Consider the following 25,745-nt stretch of genomic DNA (forward strand, 5'->3'; position numbering starts at 1 on the left):
CTTTCTCTCTCTGAGGGCCTGAACACTAGAACCATGCCTCATGAATACCTGGCCTGATGACTCCTTGCTGTCCCCAGTCCACCTGGCTGTGCTGCTGCTCCAGTTTCAACTGTTCTGCCTGCGGCTATGGAACCCTAACCTGTTCACTGGACGTGCTACCTGTCCCAGTCCTGCTGTTTTCAACTCTCTAGAGACAGCAGAAGCGGTAGAGATACTCTGAATGATCGGCTATGAAAAGCCAACTGACATTTACTCCTGAGGTGCCGACCTGTTGCACCCTCGACAACCACTGTGATTATTATTATTTGACCCTGCTGGTCATCTATGAACATCTTGGCCATGCTCTGTTATAATCTTCACCCAGGACAGCCAGAAGAGGACTGAGCACCCCTCACAGCCTGGTTCCTCTCTTGGTTTCTTCCTAGGTTCTGGCCTTTCTAGAGAGTTTTTCCTAGCCACCGTGCTTCTACACCTGCATTGCTTGCTGTTTGGGGTTTTAGGCTGGGTTTCTGTAAAGCACTTTGAGATATCAGCTGATGTAAGAAGGGCTTTATAAATACATTAGATTTGATTTGATTAGGACTCTAGTCTTGTGACGCGCGTGAATGAGTGCGCACTTTGTTATTTATCTCCGGTATTGAACATACTACATTCCGTCTTAAATCGTGTAATTTATTTACTTTATTTATTTATTTAGGGTACCTGAGGATTGATTAGAAATGTTGTCTGACTTGTTTGGACGAAGTTTACCGGTAACTTTTGGGATTCCTTTGTCTGCATGTTGAATGAGTTGAACGGGTGGATTACTGAATCAAACGTGCCAACTAAACTGACTTTTTGGGGATATAAAGAAGGACTTTATCAAACAAAAATAAAAAAAATTATGTAGCTGGGACCCTTGGGATTGCAAACAGAGGAAGATCAAAGGTAAGTGATTTATTTTATCCAGGGCCAAATAACATATTCTAAACAAACAGGAAAAGCCCAAACTGGAATGATTTTTGCCTGTGTATACAACAAGGCTATAAAGTCCAGATCTAGATACTTCCGCTTGACAACAGAAAGTGGCAAGCCTTTTTCTAAGAAAATAGGTATACTCATTCAACAATGGACCAAGATGCCACCTAAAACACCTTTCTTAACAGCACATCAAAGATGAAGGACTCGTAAATTGTTGGGCTTAGTGTAAAGTATGTTGTGATATTTTAGTTTTTTTCCTTTTATTACAAGGTGTAATATGCTTATTACAAGGAAGCACTGTTATGGGAATTTTGTTCTCAATGTTCATAAACTGAACTTCAATTAAAATACTCTGTCTGTTACTTAGAATTTGTAAGGTTCTTATTAAAATGAAAACAGACAGAGGCCAGTCTACCATAGTCAGCATGTTTATTTACGAGAGCTCTGCTTATCATTTCCTGTACATTGGTCTATATACCTCACATTTCGTCATAAATGTCCCTCCTTCTCTCAGAGACAATGACAATATAGTTCACAAGTCTTCTCCTACTCATACATTGTATAACAGGTGGCAGACAATCTACTACAAGCCCAAGGTCTCTCCCCTCCCTGGGTGGGGACAGAGTGTCCTGTAAGGAACACAGTAGTACAGCGTGTCTGTCGATAGCTCCTCTTATCATTTGTTTCACACTTGCACCCTGCTTACATAAGAAAAAGGAACAAAAAGTCCTTGTTCTAATTCTGACTAAAACTACACACAGATTTATAGATTTGATTCTAATATATTTCATACAATTATATGGTTTCAGGGTGGAATATTTTTAGTCATTACCATTAAGCATATTATTCCCTTATCAAGCACGCAATGTGTAACCTAACCAATGCCTGTTTGGTTCCTACCGATGTCTAACTTAATTTCACTATTGGACTGTTGCTGTGATTGTATGGTACATGAAGAACATGCTAAGGACACTTATGGACAAATCCCACATTTCTTCAATTGGCACAAACATGCCAACCCTAGTAGAGGTCAGGGGAGGCTTGGATGACTCTCTCCCCCTTTTCACACTTACACCAATCAGCAGTGTCAGATGGTTTGGCGGGACATTTTGAACACCTCATTTTCACACCTCAGTTCCAGTGACTGTCTTGGCTGAAAGATGGGACAGTTGAGATTACTTCTGGATGAACCACACAAGGACTTACTCTTGCAAGTTGTCCTCTTTCCTTTGAAGCCGAGCTAATGAAACCGAGCTAAGTATTCCGGATCTCCAGATGGCGGCCGAAGTTAGGAACCAATATACACAGGCAGTTAGGAATGCAAAGGCTAGCTTTTTCAAACAGAAATTTGCATCCTGTAGCACAAACTCCAAAAAGTTCTAGGACACTGAAGTCAGTGGAGAATAAGAGCACCTACTCCCAGCTGCCCACTGCACTGAGGCTAGGAAACACTGTCACCACCAATAAATCCACAATAATTGAGAATTTCAATAACAATTTTTCTATGGCTGGTCATGCTTTCCACCTGGCTAACCCTACCCTGGTCAACAGCCCTGCACCCCCCACAGCAACTTGCCAAAGCCTCCCCCATCTCTCCTTCATACAAATCCAGATAGCTGAGGTTCTGAAAGAGATGCAAAATCTGGACCCCTACAAATCAGCCGGGCTAGACAATCTGGACCCTCTCTTTCTAAAATGATCCACCGAAATTGTTACAACTTCTATTACTAACCTGTTCAAACTCTCTTTCGTCTGAGATTCCCAAAGATTGGAAAGCTCGCGTGGTCATCCCCCTCTTCAAAGGGGAGACACTCTACACCCTAACTGCTACAGACCTATATCTATCCTACCCTGCCTTTCTAAGGTCTTCGAAAGTCAAGTTAACAAACAGATTACCAACCATTTAGAATCCCACCGTACCTTCTTCGCTATGCAATCTGATTTCAGTGCTGGTCATGGGTGCACCTCAGCCACGCTCAAGGTCCTAAACGATATCATAACCGCAATCGATAAGAGACATTACTGTGCAGCCGTATTCATCGACCTCGCCAAGGATTTCGACTCAGACGAGCTTCAATGCCACGCAACTCTCCTCTCCTCCAACTGCTCTTAAATGCAAGTAAAACTAAATGCATTCTTTTCAACCTATCACTGCATGCACCTGCCCACCCGTCCAGCATCATTACTCTGGATGGTTCTGACTTAGAATATGTGGACAATTACAAATACCTAAGTCTCTGGCTTGACTGTAACCTCTCCTTCCAGACTCACATTAAGCATCTCCAATCCAAAATTAATCTAGAATCGGCTTCCTATTTTGCAACAAAGCATCCTTCACTCATGCTGCCAAAAATACCCTCGTAAAACTGACCATCCTACCGATCCTCGACTTTGGCGATGTCATTTATTAAATAGCCTCCAACACCCTACTCAACAAATTGGATGCAGTCTATCACAGTGCCATCTGTTTTTTCACCAATGCCCCATACACTACCCACCACTGCAACCTGTATACTTTCGTTGGCTGGCCCTCTCTTCATACTCGTCGCCAAACCCACTGGCTCCAGGTCATCTACAAGTCTCTGCTAGGTAAAGCCCCGCCTTATCTCAGCTCACTGGTCACCATAGCAGCACCCACCCGTAGCACGCACTCCAGCAGGTATATCTCACTGGACACCCCTAAACCTAATTCCTCCTTTGGTGATATAAAATAAAAAATGTATTTTCAGATCTAGATATTTGACTTGGTGATGTCCCCCTTTATTGTAGTTATAAAAGATAATTGTCATACAACATTAAGAAATGCATCTGTAAGTGTTAGTGTTTGAGTCTGATGGTAGGAACAGTAAACAATCTCCTCTCACCTGTGCTGACACTTCCTAGTCAGCTACATGTGACCCCTAAGCCCATGTGAGAGTGCCCCTCTCATTTTCACTTTCAATTTCGCTGAAATGAAGAGACGATAAGTTTTCTTTTCTTGTAACATATTTGGGAGTGACAAAGTCGCAAATTTGGGATCAGAGCCAAATTGACAGCAGAAAATGTACTTCATTTTCACTTTCAATTTTACTCAAACCATAAGTGATCAGAAATATTTGTATTATTATTGAAGTGTAATGCAGCACAGTTTTTGTTTATTTTTCTTGATGAGGAAATGCACAGTAAAACTAAAAATAAGTAAAATGTAATGAATTCAGGAGAGAAACTGCACTGAACTCAAACCCACACATTAATTTGGAGTGCAGCCGATATATAGTAACTAGTGAATGGTCTTTACATTTAGATGCCTTAAAATTCTATCTAAAAAGGAATACATTGGAATTTTCCCATCCCAATCTACACAACCTACTACACATTTTCAAAGTGGAAGATTTAAAAAAAGAATAATCAACAAAAAAAAATACTTGGTTAAGCACCATTTACTTGGTTAAAGCACCATTTGCAGCCATTAAAGATGTGAATCATTTTGAATAATATTCTACCAAGCTCAGTAGTTGGTTGAAAATCTTTGATGGACAGCAACATACAAACCTTGTCTCTGATTTTCAAGCAAATCTAATTCAGGACACGGACTGGAGCGAACAGAAACACTCAACACCTCTTGGAAAGGCATTCAGTTGTTTCTTTGGAATTAGATTTTGTGCAATTATTGTCCCGCTAAAGAAATACAACTCTATCCCAGGGTTAGGTTATCAAGAAGACAGAGGCGGGTTTTCCTTTATCTTTTTACCTGGGCATTGCTCCTTTCATATTTCCTTTTATCCTGACAAACTTTCCAGTCCCTGCCGATGACAAGAATACCCAAACATGGTGCTGTCGTCACAATACTTGAAAATATAGGGGGTTTCACTCTGTGTTCTGTTGTATTTGATTTGACACAAGACTGAAGTTTTTCAATTTAGACCATAAAGTGTATGTCTTTGCTGTGTTGTCTTGCAGTATTACTTAACAGCCTTAATGCAAACGGAATGAATGATTTGGAGTTGTTTTTTTTAGCACAGACTCCCTTCTTTTCACTTTGTCATACAGGCCAGCAATGTGGAGAGGATTCAATGTTGTTAATCGTCTCTATTTTGTGGTTGTAGCATCATGTTATAGATCATGATCACTTATTTTAGCAAAATAACTTATGTTCCCAGGGCACATGAGTGGAGAAACTTGTTAAACATGAAATACAGGCAACATTTCTGACATTACCCCATCCTGCCCTACCTTGGATGATGGGTTTATAAGGACCTGTCTCCCAGCCCAGATACCACTGCTGTTCATCTGCCTGTCTACCAGACCAGCCCAGAGTACTGTACCACTGCTGTTCAAATGCCTGTCTATCTGTCCAGAATGAAGCTTATCCTGACTCTCTCTCTCATCTGCACTCTCTTCTGCTCAGGTAACACCTCTGACCTCACAATGAGATGTGCCTAAATGTTTTTTTTGACTCCATCACTCCCACATGTATGTGTTGATATTTCAACATAGCAAAATTGCTTTCACAGTATATTTCTCAATTTTCTTATTTAATATATGTATGTATTTGTATTTATTTTCTTGTTTTTCAGTTGAGATGCTGCAGTGTTTCAACGACTCATTTATAGTCAACTGTTCAGCCCCTTTGAGAGAAACATGTCTCACTGCAACCATCAATGCAAAAGGTGTGTTTAGAGTTTGTTGTCCCCTTCACTATAATGCTTCAAGACAAATTAAATGATGTCGTTAGCTTCCTCAAGAAGGATGTTTTTAAACCCTCCTGTAAGATTACAGTGTACAATATTTATTGGTAATTGACTCATTGCTCTATGCTACTATTTCATTAGATTATATTCTAAATTGATCTATCTTTCTCTGGTTCTGTAAATGATCTGTTACTGGTGCAGGTCTCATCAATTCAACCCAGGTAGTCAAGGAGTGTTCCCCAATCTTGAGCTACGGTGAAGCCACAGTGTCAGTGAACCTGGGCTTCTTACACATTGCCTCTAACCAGTTATTTTGTAACATCGATGGGTGCAACAAACAAACTCTACAGTCTGGTAAGATAACTGTCTTTTTAAATTAGGTTTGGGGTTTTCAAAGGTCTGGGTAACAATTAAGTAACTTAATGTGATTGTTTTCAATTAAAAAGGTCAAAAATAAACAAAAACAGGCTGAAATTTCACAAAACAGGCTGAAATTTCAAGCTGTGTTTTCAAACAGCTCTTACGCTGGAAGGGCATTATCTTAATTTTCACAATTGCACAGTATTATTCCAACCTCATAGTGCAGAAACATATATAAAACACAGGGAAATCACGTTTTGGAGCTCACTGTATATTTATTCAAACTATGACAACTGAAATCAGGACATGAAATACATTGCTGAAAGGCCCAGTAAAGTCAAAAAGTATTGGAACAGTGACACGTGTCGTTGTTTTTGAAATTATATAATGACAATGATGTTAAAAGTGCAGGCTGTTAGCCTTAATTTGAGGGTATTTTCATCCATATTGGGTGAAACATTTTGAAATTATATATATATATATGTATATAGTCCCTCCATTTTAGGGGAGCAAAAGTATTGGGACAAAAGTTTTGTATTTGGTCCCATATTCCTAGCACGAAATAATTACATCAAGCTTGTGACTCTACAAACATGCTGGATACATTTTCTGTTTGTTTTGGTTACATTTCAGATCATTTTGTGCCCAATAGAAATGAATGGTAAATAGTATATTGTGTCATTTTGGAGTACCTTTTATTTAAAATAAAAACAGTACATTTCTAAACACTTCTATATTAATATGGATGCCTCCATGATTACGGAGAGTCCTGAATCAATCGTGAATAATGATGAGTGAGAAAGATACAGATGCACAAATATCATCCAGAACAAAGAGCAAATGCACCCTACTGTATCTTGTAGTTTACCAATAAAATAGGGGGGTGGTGAAGTAGACATACTTGGTATTTACTTCTCAAAAAATATAAATGAACTGACCACAATTAATTTCAATAGAAAGTTAGCAAAAATAGATAAGATTCTGCAAGAGGTAAATACTTGTCTATTTATGGAAAAATCACCTTGATTAACTATTTGGTCCTATCACAGTTTACTCACTAATAATGCCTACTCCAGATGACTCGTTTTGTTAAATCATATGAGAAAAAAATATTTCATTTTATTTGGAATGCTAAGCCAGACAAAATTAAATGTGCCTATTTATATAATGAATATGAGTTTGGGGGGCTAAAAATATTAAAGCTTTAAACAAGCTGGTTACAATGTCATTTTTATCCTCCAGAAAAGAAAGAACAAATATTACTACGAATGTTATGGTTAAATTAAAATATACTGATGAATAAATAAACATTCTTTACAGAATTTCATTTTTAAATGGTATTATAATAGTTAATAGGATTATGAATAGAAACGGAGGAGTTACAGTGGGGCAAAAAAGTATTTAGTCGGCCACCAATTGTACAAGGTCTCCCACATAAAAAGATGAGAGAGGCCTGTAATTTTCGTCATAGGTACACTTCAACTATGACAGAGAAAATGAGCAAAAAAAATCCACAAAATCACACTGTAGGATTTTTAATGAATTTATTTGCAAATTATGGTGGAAAATAAGTATTTGGTCACCTACAAACAAGCAGGATTTCTGGCTCTCACAGACCTGTAACTTCTTCTTTAAGAGGCTCCTCTGTCCTCCACTCGTTACCTGTATTAATGGCACCTGTTTGAACTTGTTATCAGTATAAAAGACACCTGTCCACAACCTCAAACAGTCACACTCCAAACTCCACTATGGCCAAGACCAAAGAGCTGTCAAAGGACACCAGAAACAAAATTGTAGACCTGCACCAGGCTGGGAAGACTGAATCTGCAATAGGTAAGCAGATTGGTTTGAAGAAATCAACTGTGGGAGCAATTATTAGGAAATGGAAGACATACAAGGTCACTGATAATCTCCCTCGATCTGGGGCTCCACGCAAGATCTCACCCCATGGGGTCAAAATAATCACACGAACGGTGAGCAAAAATCCCAGGACCATACAGGGGGACCTAGTGAATGACCTGCAGAGAGCTGGGACCAAAGTAACAAAGCCTACCATCAGTAACACACTACGCCACCAGGGAATCAAATCCTGCAGTGCCAGACGTGTCCCCCTGCTTAAGCCAGTACATGTCCAGGCCCGTCGGAAGTTTGCTAGTGAGCATTTGGATGATCCAGAAGAAGATTGGGAGAATGTCATATGGTCAGATGAAACCAAAATATAACCTTTTGGTAAAAACTCAACTCGTCATGTTTGGAGGACAAAGAATGCTGAGTTGCATTCAAAGAACACCATACCTACTGTGAAGCATGGGGGTGGAAACATCATGCTTTGGGGCTGTTTTTCTGCAAAGGGACCAGGACGACTGATCCTTGTAAAGGAAAGAATGAATGGGGCCATGTATCGTGAGATTTGAGTGAAAACCTCCTTCTATCAGCAAGGGCATTGAAGATGAAACGTGGCTGGGTCTTTCAGCATGACAATGATCCCAAAAACACCACCCGGGCAATGAAGGAGTGGCTTCGTAAGAAGCATTTCAATGTCCTGGAGTGGCTTAGCCAGTCTCCAGATCTCAACCCCATAGAAAATCTTTGGAGGGAGTTGAAAGTCTGTGTTGCCCAGCAACAGCCCCAAAACATCAGTGCTCTAGAGGAGATCTGCATGGAGGAATGGGCCAAAATACCAGCAACAGTGTGTGAAAACCTTGTGAAGACTTACAGAAAACGTTTGACCTCTATCATTGCCAATAAAGGGTATATAACAAAGTATTGAGATAAACTTTTGTTATTGACCAAATACTTATTTTCCACCATAATTTGCTAATAAATTCATTAAAAATCCCACAATGTGATTTTCTGGATTTTTTTCTCATTCTGTCTGTCATAGTTGAAGTGTACCTATGATGAAAATTCCAAGCCTCTCTCATCTTTTTATGTGGGAGAACTTGCACAAATGGTAGCTGACTAAATACTTTTTTTGCCCCACTGTATGTCACATATGCAGTTATTGAAAATATATGGGAATATCTGCTCAATCCAAATGTACAACCAACTGATTGCAGCACTACCACAAAAAATGGGGGATGCAAGTGGAAAAGGGAGAAGGTAGGGAATTTGTTTGCCTGCCATATATTAAAGACACAAATTGGCTGAAAGGAACTGGCATAAATAGAAAAATATACCAATTTCATCTGAGGACAAAAATGTTGACAGCTGCGCCATACCGGTTGCAAAATAAATGGGAGCAGAGTTTCGATGTACCAATTCCATGGCATATGGTTTAACTCAGTTTTTCAATTTAAATTATTATATAAAACTCATGCCACCAACAGAATGCTATATATGGGGCATAAAACTATCTCAGCTCTGTAGATCTTGCTGCGAAGAGACAGAACCAATCGATCATTTATTCTGTTTTTGCCCCTATGTAGCTATTTTCTGGTCACAGGTTCAGGAATGGTTAAAAAAAATCACAACATGCAATTAAAAGGAACATTCCAAATAGCAGTGTTGGGTGATTTGGAAAGCCATAGTTAGTCAAAAAATAATATAATAATACTCATAGGAAAGGTTTTCATCTTTAGCTCACAATCTGTGGATAATTTACGTTTAGAAAGGTAAACAAATGTTGTATAACATCACAGCACAATTAAAAAATATATGGCACATGGAAACCGAACGAGGGTGGTCTATGGTGATAGGTGTGATGGACTGAGAGTGGCTGAAGGTTGGGATTAAAGAGCTGAGGTCTATGGTGATAGGTGTGATGGACTGAGAGTGGCTGAAGGTTAGGATTAAAGAGCTGAGGTCTATGGTGATAGGTGGGATGGGCTGAGAGTGGCTGAAGGTTGGGATTAAAGAGCTGAGGTCTATGGTGATAGGTGTGATGGACTGAGAGTGGCTGAAGGTTGGGATTAAAGAGCTGAGTTCTATGGTGATAGGTGTGATGGGCTGAGAGTGGCGAAGGGTTGGGATTAAAGAGCTGAGGTCTATGGTGATAGGTGTGATGGACTGAGAGTGGCTGAGGGTTGGGATTAAAGAGCTGAGGTCTATGGTGATAGGTGTGATGGGCTGAGAGTGGTTGAGGGTTGGGATTAGGGCTGAGGTCAATGGTGATAGGTGTGATGGGCTGAGAGTGGCTGAGGGTTGGGATTAAAGAGCTGAGGTCTATGGTGATAGGTGTGATGGGCTGAGAGTGGCTGAGGGTTGGGATTAAAGGGCTGAGGTCAATGGTGATAGGTGTGATGGGCTGAGAGTGGCTGAGGATTGGGATTAAAGAGCTGAGGTCTATGGTGATAGGTGTGATGGGCTGAGAGTGGCTGAAGGTTGGGATTAAAGAGCTGAGGTCTATGGTGATAGGTGGGATGGGCTGAGAGTGGATGAAGATTGATATTAAAGAGCTGAGGTCTATGGTGATAGGTGTGATGGGTTGAGAGTGGCTGAGGGTTGGGATTAAAGGGCTGAGGTCTATGGTGATAGGTGTGATGGGCTGAGAGTGGCTGAGGGTTGGGATTAAAGAGCTGAGGTCTATGGTGATAGGTGTGATGGGCTGAGAGTGGCTGAGGGTTGGGATTAAAGAGCTGAGGTCTATGGTGATAGGTGTGATGGGCTGAGAGTGGCTGAAGGTTGGGATTAAAGAGCTGAGGTCTATGGTGATAGGTGTGATGGGCTGAGAGTGGCTGAGGGTTGGGATTAAAGAGCTGAGGTCTATGGTGATAGGTGTGATGGGCTGAGAGTGGCTGAGGGTTAGGATTAAAGAGCTGAGGTCTATGGTGATAGGTGTGATGGGCTGAGAGTGGCTGAGGGTTGGGATTAAAGAGCTGAGGTCTATGGTGATAGGTGTGATGGGCTGAGAGTGGCTGAGGGCTGGGATTAAAGAGCTGAGGTCTATGGTCATAGGTGTGATGGGCTGAGAGTGGCTGAGGGTTGGGATTAAAGAGCTGAGGTCTATGGTGATAGGTGTGATGGGCTGAGAGTGGCTGAGGGTTGGGCTTAAAGAGCTGAGGTCTATGGTGATAGGTGTGATGGGCTGAGAGTGGCTGAGGGTTGGGATTAAAGAGCTGAGGTCTATGGTGATAGGTGGGATGGGCTGAGAGTGGCTGAGGGTTGGGATTAAAGAGCTGAGGTCTATGGTGATAGGTGGGATGGGCTGAGAGTGGCTGAGGGTTGGGATTAAAGAGCTGAGGTCTATGGTGATAGGTGTGATGGGCTGAGAGTGGCTGAGGGTTGGGATTAAAGAGCTGAGGTCTATGGTGATAGGTGTGATGGGCTGAGAGTGGCTGAGGGTTGGGATTAAAGAGCTGAGGTCTATGGTGATAGGTGTGATGGGCTGAGAGTGGCTGAGGGTTGGGATTAAAGAGCTGAGGTCTATGGTGATAGGTGTGATGGGCTGAGAGTGGCTGAGGGTTGGGATTAAAGAGCTGATGTTTGGTCATGTATTATTGTTATGTAACTATAAAAGTAAAATGTATGTAAAATGTTTTTGTAAAATGTATATGTAAAATGTATGTACAGTATATTTAGCTCTCTCTTCTCTCTTTAATCTACAATGACTGAAGTGGATTTAACTAGTCACATCAATAAGGGATAATAGCTTTCACCTAAATTCACCTGGTCAGTATATGTTTTGGATACTCACTGTATATGACCACTGAATGTGGAATAAATACTGTATATACAAATACCAATCTCTGTTCTCTTTCTACAGCCCCCAATTTGGCTAACGGAAGAGAATGTCCCTCCTGCAGCAGCTTCAGGGATACGATGTGTAACAGCACTGTGACCTGCCTGGGTGTGGAAGACCAGTGTTTTAGCAGCAGTGGTGAGTTGTCTTGTGGTTATTTTCATGATACCAAACCTTATAACATTTGTTCATCTCTAAAAAATATTTTGCTGTTCATACAGAGCAGCTATTAATTGTTGTGCTTTTAGTTGTTTTACAAGAGATCTAAATGTTGGGAAAACTATGTTTTTATCTTTGACAGTAACACCTGGCATCAATTCTACTACGGTGAATCTCAAGGGCTGTACAACTTCCAACGTGTGCATTTCCATTAATCAACTGCTGCCCTCAATAAGTCAACTGCTGCCCTCAGTGAATCAACTGCTGCCCTCAGAGATTAGCATTAGTGACTTCAGTAATGTGTTCACCTGTAAGACAGCTCCTGTAACTGTAACCACAGCTCCTGTAACTGTAACCACAGCCTCTGTTATTGTAACTACAGGCCCTGTAACAGCCACAGCCTGGTCCATCAGACTGAGCCTAGTCTCTCTGCTGCTGGGCCTCACTATCAGCAAATTAATCTGATATAAACAGAGATGAACATATTGGGACTCATCTGACAACATAATGCATTGATTAGAACACAACATAATGTACAATGATTTTCATGTATTGTGAAATATGTACTATAAGTGAAATTATGTTATTTATTTGGAATTTTCCAGATGACGCCCTGTTACATTATATAGTGTGTTTGCTTATATATTTATCTGTATATTTTATCAATTGTGATTGCTTGTAAGTTTAAAAGAAATAATGTGTTTAAATGCCAATAAAGTTTCTATCACTCTACCAACATGGAAATAAACTTTTGTCTTATTGTAATATAATCAAATCACCACACATTTTTAAATAGTATTATTTAAATAATTGTTTTGATCTTTTAACAGATAATACAAACAGGATAATAGCTCTCTTAAATCTAAATAACAACAGTGTAAGAGGGAACCATGATCATACACAATGATATTGTCCAAACAGAAAATACATGTCAACATAATTTTTTGTTTGACTTCGTTATTCTAGAGTTATTCTTCAGATGAGATGAAAACTTGGAGAAGAAGATTATGTTGTTCTTGTTGTGTCTGATGAAGAAGAGAAAGGGGTGGTCTGCCGTGAACTGTTCCTCTCGGATCATAAAGAACAGCACCATTCAAAGGGTGGAGACTGCAGCCTCTGTTCCCCTCCTTGTTTACCTCCACAAAAGCCTTATGGGCTTACTACCGCCCATGCCATATCAGTCCTGAGAGGCCATACTACACTTAGATACTGATGCTACACATGCATGAAATACTTAACTAAACTGCAACACAATTTCAACAAGACACACCAATTGCACCACATTTTCAGAAGCGTGGAAATACTGTATACTGTCTATAACATCACAATGACTGCAGGCCGACTGATCTACACATCACCTTGCATCATAAATAACAACTCAATATTATTTGTGGATCAGTTAGTCAGTCACAATTTACCCATGATACATTTAATTTTTGATCCTCTCGAACACAGCCAGTGTTTTTGGTTCCACTAGGGTGGCTGGAGTCATTGACAATTTTTAGGACCTTCCTCTGACACCGCCTGGTATAGAGGCGTGCTGTTGAAGGAATTCTAAATTCCTCTGTTTTAATTCCCAATCAAAATTAAACACTCTGTCAATGCATTAAGGGTTTGTAAGCCCCTTATTTTATAAGAATGGACAGAGCCCCAGTCTTAAAAGTCAGGTAACAGCGTTTAATTCAAGAGAGTACTGCCTTCATACACATTTTACCACAGGTTATAAACTGAAAATGATGTCAGCGTTTTCTAAATGTTCTATCTCTTCTTGACACTGGTAGAGAGGCCCTATAGTTCTCAAGCCTTCCTCCTCGCCTAAAGCCAAGGTCAGTCAGTGTAGATAAGCATTCTAGACAGTCTGGAGATAGTCCGTCCCTGCCATCTGGAGATAGTTCATTCATTTGTACCAAGGCATTGTTCTAAACTCCTGACTACATTATATACAATTGGGAATGGGAGCAAGAGAGAACATTCATACATGTACAGTACATGATAGCATTTGGACTAGTCAGTCCTGATTGAAATGTATACATAATCAGTCATCATTGATAAAAATTCCCTAAAACAGTGCTCGGTCTCTTTTTCCTGTCATCCACAGTCATCTCCTTTGTCAAATCCAGGTAATTCTAAAGGGTTCACATATTTTATCTTCCCACTGTATGTATGTATGTATGTATACATACAGTGGGGCAACAAAGTATTTAGTCAGCCACCAATTGTGAAGTTCTAACACTTAAAAAGATGAGAGAGGCCTGTAATTTTCATCATAGGTACACTTCAACTATAACAGACAAAATGAGAAAAAAATCCAGAAAATCACATTGTAGGATTTTTAATGAATTTATTTGCAAATTATGGTGGAAAATAAGTATTTGGTCAATAACAAACATTTCTCAATACTTTGCTATATACCCTTTGTTGCCAATGACAGAGGTCAAACATTTTCTGTAAGTCTTCACAAGGATTTCACACACTGTTGCTGGTATTTTGGCCCATTCCTCCATGCAGATCTTATCTAGAGCAGTGATGTTTTGGGGCTGTTGCTGGGCAACACAGACTTTCAACTCCCTCCAAAGATTTTCTATGGGGTTGAGATCTGGAGACTGGCTAGGCCACTCCAGGACCTTGAAATACTTCTTACGAAGCCACTCCTTCGTTTCCCGGGCGGTGTGTTTGGGATCATTGTCATGCTGAAAGACCCAGCCACGTTTCATCTTCAATGCCCTTGCTAATGGAAGGAGGTTTTCACTCAAATCTCACGATACATGGCCCCATTCATTCTTTCCTTTCCACGAATCAGTCGTCCTGGTCCCTTTGCAGAAAAACAGTCCCAAAGCATGATGTTTCCACCCCCATGCTCCATAGTAGGTATGGTGTTCTTTGAATGCAACTCAGCATTCTTTGTCCTCCAAACACGACGAGTTGAGTTTTTACAAAAAAAAATCTATTTTGGTTTCATCTGACCATGTGACATTCTCCCAATCTTCTTCTGGATCATCCAAATGCTCTCTAGCAAACTTCAGACGGGCCTGGACATGTACTGGCTTAAGCAGGGGGACACGTCTGGCACTGCAGGATTTGAGTCCCTGGCGGCGTATGTTACTGATGGTAGGCTTTGTTACTTTGGTCCCAGCTCTCTGCAGGTCATTCACTAGGTCCCCCTGTATGGTCCTGGGATTTTTTCTCACTGTTCTTGTGATAATTTTGACCCCACGGGGTGAGATCTTGCGTGGAGCCCCAGATCGAGGCAGATTATCAGTGGTCTTGTATGTCTTCCATTTCTTAATAATTGCTCCCACAGTTGATTTCTTCAAACCAAGCTGCTTACCTATTGCAGATTCAGTCTTCCCTGCCTGGTGCAGGTCTACAATTTTGTTTCTGGTGTCCTTTGACAGCTCTTTGGTCTTGGCCATAGTGGAGTTTGGAGTGTGACTGTTTGAGGTTGTGGACAGGTGTCTTTTATACGGATAACAAGTTCAAACCTGTGCCATTGATACAGGTAACGAGTGGAGGACAGAGGACAGAGGAGCTAGAGGTCTGTGAGAGACAGAAATCTTGCTTGTTTGTAGGTGACCAAATACTTATTTTCCACCATAATTTGCAAATAAATTCATTACAAATCCTACAATGTGATTTTCTGGATTTTTTTTTCTCATTTTGTCTGTCATAGTTGAAGTGTACCTGTGATGAATTATTACAGGCCTTGCACAATTGGTGGCTGTCTAAATACTTTTTTGCCCCACTGTATATACCTAGGTTCGTGCCATTAAAACTCATTTTTTCAACCACTCCACACATTTCTTGTTAACAAACTATAGATTTAGCAAGTCGGTTAGGACTTCTACTTTGCGCATGACACAAGTAATTTTTCCAACAATTGTTTACAGACAGATTATTTCTGAAAAAAATTTTTTTTGATTAGAAACAGTAGATTAATACTTTGAATTATATTCTGAACTAATGACTAATGTATCACAATTCCAGTGGGTCAGAAGTTTACATACACTAAGTTGACTTATACCTTTAAAAAAGCTTGGAAAATTCCAGAAAATGATGTCACGGCTTTAGAAGCTTCTGATAGGCTAATTGACATCATTTGAGTCAATTGTAGGTGTACCTGTGGATGTAGTTCAAGGCCTACCATCAAACTCAGTGCCTCTTTGCTTAACATCATGGGAAAATCCAAAGAATTCAGCTAAGAACTCAGAAAATAATTGTAGACCTCCACAAGCCTGGTTCATCCTTGGAAGCAATTTCCAAATGCCTGAATGTACCACATTCATCTGTACAAACAATAGTACGCAAGTATTAACACCATGGGACCACGCAGCCATCATACCGCTCAGGAAGGAGACGCGTTCTGTCTCCTAGAGATGAACGTACTTTGGTGTGAAAAGTGCAAATCAATCCCAGAACAACAGCAAAGGACCTTGTGAAGATGCTGGAGGAAACAGGTACAAAAATATCTATATCCACAGTAAATCGAGTCCTATATAGACATAACCTGAAAGGCCGCTCAGCACGGAAGAAGCCACTGCTCCAAACCCGCTATAAAAAAAAGCCAGACTAAGGTTTGCAACTGCACATGGGGACAAAGATCGTACTTTTTGCAGGAATGTCCTCTGGACTGATGAAACAAAAATAGAACTGTTTGGCCATAATGACCATAGTTTTGTTTGGAGGGAAAAGGGGGCGGATTGCCAGCCGAAGAACACCCTCCCAACCATGAAGCACGGGGGTGGCAGTATCATGTTGTGGGAGTGCTTTGCTGCAGGAGGAACTGGTGCACTTCACAAAATAGATGGCATCATGAGGATGGAAAATTATGTGGATATAATGAAGCAACATCTCAAGACATCAGTCAAGAAGTTAAAGCTTGGTCTCAAATGGGTCTTCCAAATGGACAATGACCCCAAGCATACTTCCAAAGTTGTGGCAAAATGGCTTAAGGACAACAAAGTCAAGGTATTGGAGTGGCCATCACAAAGCCCTGACCTCAAGCCTATAGAAAATTTGTGGGCAGAACTGAAAGGTGTGTGTGAGCAAGGAGGCCTACAAACCGGACTCAGTTTGTCATGAAAATGTCCTTAATTACCAAATGATGAGAGAGCAAATCACACACCAGTCAGAGTTATGCTTAATCTTCACCTTTAATAATAATTAAGCTTTTGCAATAGTATTTTGACATTTCAGTATCTCTAATGAAAAGTTGAGAGTGGTCAACATCATGGCAACTGAGATCTTTTATAGCAAAGATCCACCCCCCTAGTCGACATGACAAACCACAGGTCTTAGGAACATTACACAAAGAAAGACTACTTCAGAGAGGAGTATCCCATAGCCAGACAGCATTGGCTATAAATTATCGTTCAGTTTGGTCTCCTAAACAAAGCTCTTATCTCGTTCTTGGTACAAAATAGTACCAAAACATTACCTCATTCAATGGTATATATCAATTGTCATTTTAGATACTCCCATCTCAAATATAATCCCTCCTGGACAAGCTCACGGAGAGGAGAGTGAGCCTCTAGGTCAAGATAAGGGCAACCTCAGAGGGAACATACAATGGTTCCAGACACTGCCATCTTCCTCTCCCCAATGACAAAAGTAGGGAGTGACTGGCACACAGACATTGTGGAGCCAAGAGATAATTGGTTCCCCCTCAATCATCCCTTCACGTGGTTTAAAAGATACGTTTACATATGAAGACAAGCCTGACCTCTCCCCTCTCTGGGGCCCAAGTAACTGAGCCCTGACAGAGAAAGGATAACTGAAAACGGCCAACACTATAGTACAAAAAGCTACATTCTAAATGACAAGTATCTCACAAGCATATTATGAAAATAAAACATCTTATCTATGTTACCCAACTAATTCTGATTCATCCCCCACATGCCCCTCTCAAGGGACTCAGTCCCTTCTGAAGAATCAGAATAGTAACATGGCACCTTACTAACAGTAGTTGCAGAGTATATAATCAAATTACTGAGTTTACAACTTTTATACCACAATACAGACTTGCACCTGTTTAATCATATAGAATAATACATTTGTTGAGTAAAAAATAAAAATAAATTACAAGATAACCCATGTCTAAACACAGGCATCATTAGAACCTATAGGACAGTCATCTCTCTAAGTCCTCATGCTTAGAATTGGGTTCCCCACTATCAGAGATTTAGCTAGGAATAAGGAATTAGGTCAGGGAAATCATTCATATACAGTGAACCCCCTCTATCTACACTGTCCAGTGAGAATATTTCACTGTGTTCACCTGATTGTCGTCCATCAATCTCAGATTCTTTATCTACACCTACTTCATTTGCAAGCAAGGGCATAGTAAGAACAACATCAACCACTTTATTAAACAATTTCTTCACACAAATGATAATTAGCAACAAAGCAATCAGTAATATTAGACCATAGATGAACCAGTGGAAAATGGTCGCAGTCCAAGCACCAAACACTGACTGAACCCATCCTAACGGATTACAGTTGATGTCAGGCTGGTGTTCCCTTTCGAGAACACCACTAAGCTCTTTCAAATGTTCCAAATTGTCATCTCCCTGGGGTATGAATGTACAACAGTGATCTCCTATAATTTGACACACCCCTCCTTCACGTGCTAGCAACATGTCAAGTGCCACCCTATTTTGTGTTGCCATGAGTTGAGTGGCTTGTAACTTTCGTCTTATCATAGAAAACCCTGCAGTGGTCAAATTTACCAGGGATTCCAAATGATATCCTAGCCTATCCAACTCACGTGCATTCTCCAATGCCCCACACCAGGGGATTAAACCACGCCAGAACTTTTTAAATTTCGAGGATCGTCGAGAGTCACTGGGGACATTATTGGATTGCGAGATGTCCCTCTTAAGTTAATTAGTCTTAACCTGATTGGAATAGAGGATTTAGTTTTATGCATTACCACAAGGGATATGTTTAGTTTACCAAAAATACAGCACCCTGTCCAATTTGTGGGTAGGTAGAGATTAGCTTTATCACCACAAATCCAATAATGATCAGTAAATGTTGCCGAGCCAAATTGATGAGGAGAACAATCGTCAGTTTCGGCATCAATAATGGTGTGTCCCACCCTCAGTCTAATGGGGTATCCAGAGCTGCATGTTCCCTTCTTCCAGCTACATCTTATTGGGAAAACACTATAATTGACACATGTTGACATTCCCAGATAGGATTCATTAAATTGTGGTATGGAAATATTGCTTGGGTTATGACAATGACAGGTCCTAAATGGGGTTCACCGGGGTTGGACTTGAATAGGTTCTGGTACACGGGATCTAGGTTCTAAGATGATTCTACTACACCAATGTGAACGATCAATTCCCACCGTAAATCTTTTGTTGATAACAAATTGCCATTAATGCATTTATCCCTCAGTGTTCTACCTAGTGAGGGTTGACCCCCTGTGTTCTCATTGGACAAGAGCACTTCTAGTGCACATAGAGTGTCATTAAGGCTGACCTCTATTGAATACTGTAAGAATGGGGAGATCGCTGAATGTGGAAACAAGCTACATACATAACAGGAGGTATTTCCTAACATCAGTTCAGTCTTTACTGTACAGTTAAGCAGTGACCACCAAGTGTTTCCCTCGTGATTCCTACTGTGATACTAATCCAGTGGATGTATCGACCTTCTTCTTCTTTCGATATGGGAGCGGCTATTGTTTGCTGGACTCCTGTCCTGAGCCTGCTCGAGCTGGAGTGGCTGTTATTTAAGTCCCGCAGTGGGACTGAACGGTTATCAGTCGAGTCCGTATCATGTTGTCTTTCCAGGACCGGTTGTCCTTGAGTCACTGTCCATATGGCAACTGTAATGAGAAGGCTCAAGACCAGAGCAAGAAACATGATGTGTAGAGTCTGGGCCTGATCCTCCCATGGCCATTTAGTCTGTGACTTCCGGCGTCTCTGGTCCTCCATCCTCAGGGTCTGGTGGGAAGTATGGCACCTTCCTGCAGTGGTTGGCGTGGATCCAAGTAGACCTCTCACCTACGCGAACAGCAGTGGGGGTAATCAGCATCATCTGGTATGGTCCACCTCTGCTGGTTCCAATGCTTTCGTCTCAGGTCTTTCACCACCACCCAGTCACCTAGTTGCAGTTTGTGCAGGATCCCCACAAGTGGCTGGGGTAGAGCCGCTTTCACCCTGGGGAAAATAGCCTTCAGAACATTGTTTAGAGCAGTACAATGACTTACCATGTCATCGTCACAGCCCATCAGTGTCAGCTTGTTCTGTGAGAAGGGAGAATTAATCATCCTTATTGGTCTATCTGTCAGAACCTCATGAGGAGCCAATCCAGTGGTTCTGTGGGGCCACCCTCGCATGTACATCAGAGCCAGGGGGATCACAGTGACCCAAGAAAGCCCTGTCTCTGCCATAAACTTCACCATCTTAGATTTTAGGGTTTGATTAGCGCGTTCAACTAAACCACCGGATTGGGGCCTATAGCTACAATGGGTCCTGAGGTCTATCTGCAGACTCTCAGTCAAGTTAGGTATCACCAGGTTTACAAAGTGGGAGCCATTGTCGCTGGTTAATTTAGATGGTAACCCCCACCTTGTGATGATCTCCCTCAGGAGATTCTTGGCTACTGCCATAGCAGTGGAATGTCGACATGGGAAAGCCTCTACCCACTTGGAGAAGGCATCCACTATCACCAGACAATATTTGTAACCTTGACAAGGAGAGAGTTCAATAAAATCCATCATTATGTGTTCAAATGGTCTTTCAGGGGTTGGATGAGCCAAACAGTGGCAAGGGAATCCCTCTTCCCATGTTGTTAGTCATACAAATCACACATTTTGCACAAAATTGTTCAGCAAACACAGAAAACCCAGGTGCAAAACAAAATGTATTTACAAAATCAACAACTCCCCCCTTTGACACATGATCCCTTCCATGTGACAACTTAGCTAAGTAGGGGAAACATGAACGTGGTAAGACTGGTAGCCTAGCCGGGCCCAGCTAGAGTTTCTGCACCTGGTCATATGTACATAGTCGTTTCCACTTCCTCAACTCAACAGGACATACAGAGGATTGCAAGTCAGAGATATCAGTGGGAGAGAAGAGGTTATGATCAGGAAGTAAAACCATCAGTAACACAGGGGCCTCCAGGAGACAGCTGCTGCCTTAGCTGCCAAGTCAGCCATAGCATTACCTTTGGAGACAGGGTCGGAAGAGTTAGCATGAGCAAGGCACTTACAAACAGAAATTTCAGAAGGGAGCAAAATAGCTTTTAGCAAGTTATCAACAAGTTTTGAATGAGAGATCGTCTTACCAGAGGAGGTCAGGAAGCCGCGCTGTTTCCACAGAGTACCAAAATCATGTACCACACCAAAGGCATATCTGCTATCTGTATAGATAGTCGCAGACTGGCCTCTAGCTAATATGCAAGCTCTGGTGAGTGCAAAGAGTTCTGCTGCTTGAGCAGAAAGGTGGGAGGGTAATTTAGCACTTTCCAGTGTGGTTGAGGCAGTAGTAACCGCATACGCAACCAACGGTTCTCCTTTCTCAGAACGCTGAGCAGAGCCATCTACAAACAGTTCCAAATGTGCATTTTGCAAAGGGACATCAGTTAAATCTGACCTTGGTTTAGAGACAAGCTCCAACATTTCAGCACAGTCGTGTGGCTCTCCATCATCCTCTGTGGGCAACAAAGTAGCAGGATTTAACACTGTGCACCTCTTCAGGGTCACATGACACATTGTCAGAAGAACATTCTGATAATGGAGCAGTCGAGCTGGTGTTAGATGGGCCGTCTTTGCCTGTGAAATAAGAGCATGTACAGCATGAGGAACGTGTTCAGTGAGTTCACAAATGGCAACAATGTCTGCACAAGTCAACACAGCTTCAGTGGCAGCAACCACAGCTCTCAAACAACAAACCAGACCTCTGGCCACACTGTCCAGCTGTTTGGAATAATACCCAACTGGGCGCTGCTTTCCTCCATGTTCCTGTGTTAAAACAGATGACATAAAACCATTTTTCTCACAAACAAAGAGGTTAAAAGGTTTAGAATGGTCAGCGAGCCCCAAACAGGGAGAAGTAGTCATGAGTTGGTTCAGTCTGGTCAGAGCAGTCAGTCCCTCTGGTGTCCACTTAATTTTGACAATCATAGCCATTTTGTGGCCATAAATAAGGTCAGCAAGCGGCTGCACCACCTCAGCATAGTCAGGTAACCACGCCCTACAATACCCTGCCATACCAGTCAATGACATAATGTGTCGTTTAGTAACCAGCTGTGGGACAGGGAGAATAGCCTGTATCCACTCTTTACCCAGCTGCCTGCCATTGGGAGAGATGTCATAACCCGAATACCTCACTGTTTGTGAAACCAACTGTAAAAAGGTTGTCACTGTCTGTAGCTTCTTTGAAACTTTGTGGCCATTCTCTGCGAGAAATATCAACAGAGCCCGAGTATCAGTTTCACAAGTTTCCATTGAGCTGGAGCACATCAACAAATCATCCACATACTGAATCAGAGTGCTGCCCTCAGGGGGTATAAAACCCTCCAGATTTTGTGCTAAAGCCGCTGAAAAAATAGCAGGGATTCCACGTAACCCATTGGAGCCACAGTCCAAATAAATCGCTTTCCTAGAAACGTGAAAGCAAACCAGAACTGAGATTCTGGCGCCACTGGAATACTGAAAAATGCATTTGTCAAATCAATCACAGAGAACCACTCTGCTGTGGGTGGTACCGCCCCCAACAGTGTAGTAACATTAGGAACCACCGGGGCACAGGCAAAAACTGCATCGTTCACAGGCCTTAAGTCCTGGACCAATCTCCAATCACCGGAAGGTTTTCTAACAGGCAAGATAGGGGTGTTTTAGGGTGATTCTGGACAGGGAATTAAAGCACCATTAGCTAACAAGGATGCATGAACAGGAGTAATACCTGCTATTGCCTCCCTACTGAGTGGATACTGTGCCCTAGATGGGCACCTGGTATCTTTAGGAGTGACTACCATTGGCTCAGCTCCCTTTATTCTTCCAAAATCATACTTGACCCTTGCCCATAGGCATTCAGGGACCCCTCTCAGGAGGGGTGAGTCTTCACTCAACAACATCAAATCAAATAAAATAAATTTATATAGCCCTTCGTACATCAGCTGATATCTCAAAGTGCTGTACAGAAACCCAGCCTAAAACCCCAAACAGCAAGCAATGCAGGTGTAGAAGCACGGTGGCTAGGAAAAACTCCCTAGAAAGGCCAAAGCCTAGGAAGAAACCTAGAGAGGAACCAGGCTATGTGGGGTGGCCAGTCCTCTTCTGGCTGTGCCGGGTGGAGATTATAACAGAACATGGCCAAGATGTTCAAATGTTCATAAATGACCAGCATGGTCCAATAATAATAAGGCAGAACAGTTGAAACTGGAGCAGCAGCACGACCAGGTGGACTGGGGACAGCAAGGAGTCATCATGTCAGGTAGTCCTGAGGCATGGTCCTAGGGCTCAGGTCCTCCGAGAGAGAGAAAGAAAGAGAGAAAGAAAGAATTAGAGAGAGCACACTTAAATTCACACAGGACACCGAATAGGACAGGAGAAGTACTCCAGATATAACAAACTGACCCTAGCCCCCCGGCACATAAACTACTGCAGCATAAATACTGGAGGCTGAGACAGGAGGGGTCAGGAGACACTGTGGCCCCATCCGAGGACACCCCCGGACAGGGCCAAACAGGAAGGATATAACCCCACCCACTTTGCCAAAGCACAGCCCCCACACCACTAGAGGGATATCTTCAACCACCAACTTACCATCCTGAGACAAGGCCGAGTATAGCCAACAAAGATCTCCGTCACGGCACAACCCAAGGGGGGGGGGGGGGCGCCAACAACATGATATTGGAAGAAAAAGAAACCTGATCAACACCATGCACACCCCTCTCAGTTGGTGTTCCCCAACTGAGTGGGTAACAACTTGTCAGTGTGCTGGGTGAATAAGTTGACCCATCAGGGCGCATCTCCCAGTCTGTAGCATCAACCAAGCATTTCATCCAAATTCCAGTATCCACCCATTCTACTCTGTCTGATTTTGCCAGGGACACATGTGGTGCGCTATCCTCAAACAGGTAGAGCTCTTTCTGTGCAGGGGTTAGATTAACCCCTAAAGCACAGAAATCACTGCTACAGTATAAACCCTTACACTGCACTGACTCATCCTGTAATGTAGCACACAGCCATTGTTTCTCATAATGGAGATCTCTTGTCAATGGTGAAAAATGGGAGGTGCAATGTAAGCCTGCTTCAGACATGAAACTGCCCTCGTGACCCCAATGGGTTTTGGCCATTGAGAAAATACGAGCAATATTGGGCACCTTATCATCAACATCCCATGCATAATACCAGTCACAACACTCAGACATTAACATCAATCGCACCCCCACTTCCTCCTCTTCCTCGTGAATAACAGTTAAACAAGTTCGGCCACATGTTATGTTGATGCCAAGTTTACACAGGAGGTCCCTGCCCATCAGATTGACAGGGCAGTGGTCAGAGTAGAGAAATTGATGTTTACACTTCTCCTCACAAACAGAGACAGGCAGAGGCATAGTTTCCTGCTCTCTGAGTGGGAGGCCTGAAGCCCCTACAGTTTTTACTATTTCATTAGACATGCAAGGTTTTATCATAGCCTTGCAGTTAATGACAGACATAGCAGCCCCAGTATCAACAAGAAATATTAATGACTCACCATTGACGCAAGCCTCCACGGTTGGCTCTGCTCTCGGAAGGGTGTGACACTTTAAAAACAAATGCTCTTGTTGCTCTGAGGATTTTAGCACAACTGTCCCTGTCTCCTCATCATGTCAATACTCCTCCTCCTGTCCCTGTCCTGGATTGTATAGGGTCGTCTGTGCCGGCGGCCCGTCTGCCAGGCTCCAGGTTGTCCTCTGCCTGGAGGGACTCCTTCTGTGCCCCACTGTTGCTGTTGCTGGACCCCGTGTGGTGGTCCGACCTGCCATTGGTTGGGAGGTGGCTGCCACGGCTGTTGGAATGGGGCTGTCCATGCATGTGCTCCTTTTCTTCCTCCTCTTGCCCCCTCCTCTCGGGCCCCTCTTCTCGGTCCGCCCCTGCCATTGTTCCTCTGTGGATTCGTTGGCTCGGAGCAGTAAGTAGCAAACTGACCCGGCTTCCCACAGTTGTAGCACTTGCGCACTCCACCCCCTCGTCCTGTCCCTGCTGGGGCTGCTCCCTGGTAAAACGTCATCTGGGCAGCCTGTAGTTTCTGTGTCTTTACTTTTCTTCCTTTATTTTTCTTCTTTCTGAGTACTTTGTTGTCTCTCAGCATGCTTGCAGTGCTGTACCACCGTTGCTAATGGCTCAGTCTCCCAACTGATGCAGGTAGTCGTCACAGCTTTCTCCAGGCCCGGTGTCAGACCCCTCACCAGTGCGTCTTTCAGCAGATCCACATATGCATGTTTGTTTGGTCTGATACCACTGTGTAGCCTGAAACAGCTCTCAAGTCTCTTTCTGAAAGCCTCCAGGCCCTCATCTTTCTTCCTAGTGCATTCTCTGATGGCAGTCCTTAGTTGGATACATCTCCACAATCCTGGCCAGCAGCGCCGTTACCTGGTCCTGATATGCGCCATTCTCAGCCCACAGGTAGTTGCAATCAAACTGTCCCTGTACATCTGCCCACCTTTGTCCCAGTTTCTTTTTACAGATATGGGCTATCTCAGCAGCAGATGGCTTGTACTGACCCACCAATACCCTAATTTCTGCTGAATATTTCACAGCGTCCTTACTTGGGTCTGGTAGGTCCTCTACAATGTCTTTGATTTCATCATGTCTCCACATCCTCTGGACATACACAATGGGGTTCCATGCTGCGGCGGCAGCAGCATTAGCATCATCAGGTCGAGGCTGAGGGTTGGGACAGGCCATCAGAGGG

General features: G+C 42.4%; 2 protein-coding genes across 2 annotated transcripts; one reads left to right on the plus strand and one right to left on the minus strand.

The window, feature by feature from the left end:
* The first annotated feature begins 3,918 nt into the window (after positions 1 to 3,918).
* Positions 3,919 to 12,577, plus strand: LOC109888600 (uncharacterized). The gene is made up of 5 exons (XM_031821983.1): positions 3,919 to 5,347; positions 5,517 to 5,609; positions 5,832 to 5,984; positions 11,695 to 11,808; positions 11,972 to 12,577. The coding sequence occupies exons 1-5, from the start codon at positions 5,278 to 5,280 to the stop codon at positions 12,292 to 12,294; spliced, it is 753 nt and encodes a 250-aa protein (XP_031677843.1). The 5' UTR covers positions 3,919 to 5,277; the 3' UTR covers positions 12,295 to 12,577.
* Positions 12,578 to 17,955: 5,378 nt separating this feature from the next.
* LOC116373959 (uncharacterized) lies at positions 17,956 to 23,002 on the minus strand. Its single transcript, XM_031822516.1, has 2 exons — positions 21,130 to 23,002; positions 17,956 to 19,997 (listed from the first exon to the last, which is right to left on the minus strand). The coding sequence occupies exons 1-2, from the start codon at positions 22,304 to 22,306 to the stop codon at positions 19,993 to 19,995; spliced, it is 1,182 nt and encodes a 393-aa protein (XP_031678376.1). The 5' UTR covers positions 22,307 to 23,002; the 3' UTR covers positions 17,956 to 19,992.
* Between the last annotated feature and the right edge of the window lie 2,743 nt (positions 23,003 to 25,745).

Source organism: Oncorhynchus kisutch, linkage group LG4 (genome assembly GCF_002021735.2).
Source record: "Oncorhynchus kisutch isolate 150728-3 linkage group LG4, Okis_V2, whole genome shotgun sequence".
Lineage (NCBI taxonomy): Eukaryota > Metazoa > Chordata > Actinopteri > Salmoniformes > Salmonidae > Oncorhynchus > Oncorhynchus kisutch.

Coding starts and splice junctions, on each gene's coding strand:
- LOC109888600 (XM_031821983.1), top strand. CDS start 5,278: ATGCCTGTCTATCTGTCCAGAATGAAGCTTATCCTGACTCTCTCTCTC. Junction 5,348..5,516: donor CTGCACTCTCTTCTGCTCAG/GTAACACCTCTG, acceptor CTTGTTTTTCAG/TTGAGATGCTGCAGTGTTTC. Junction 11,809..11,971: donor CCAGTGTTTTAGCAGCAGTG/GTGAGTTGTCTT, acceptor TATCTTTGACAG/TAACACCTGGCATCAATTCT.
- LOC116373959 (XM_031822516.1), bottom strand. CDS start 22,306: ATGTGCTCCAGCTCAATGGAAACTTGTGAAACTGATACTCGGGCTCTG.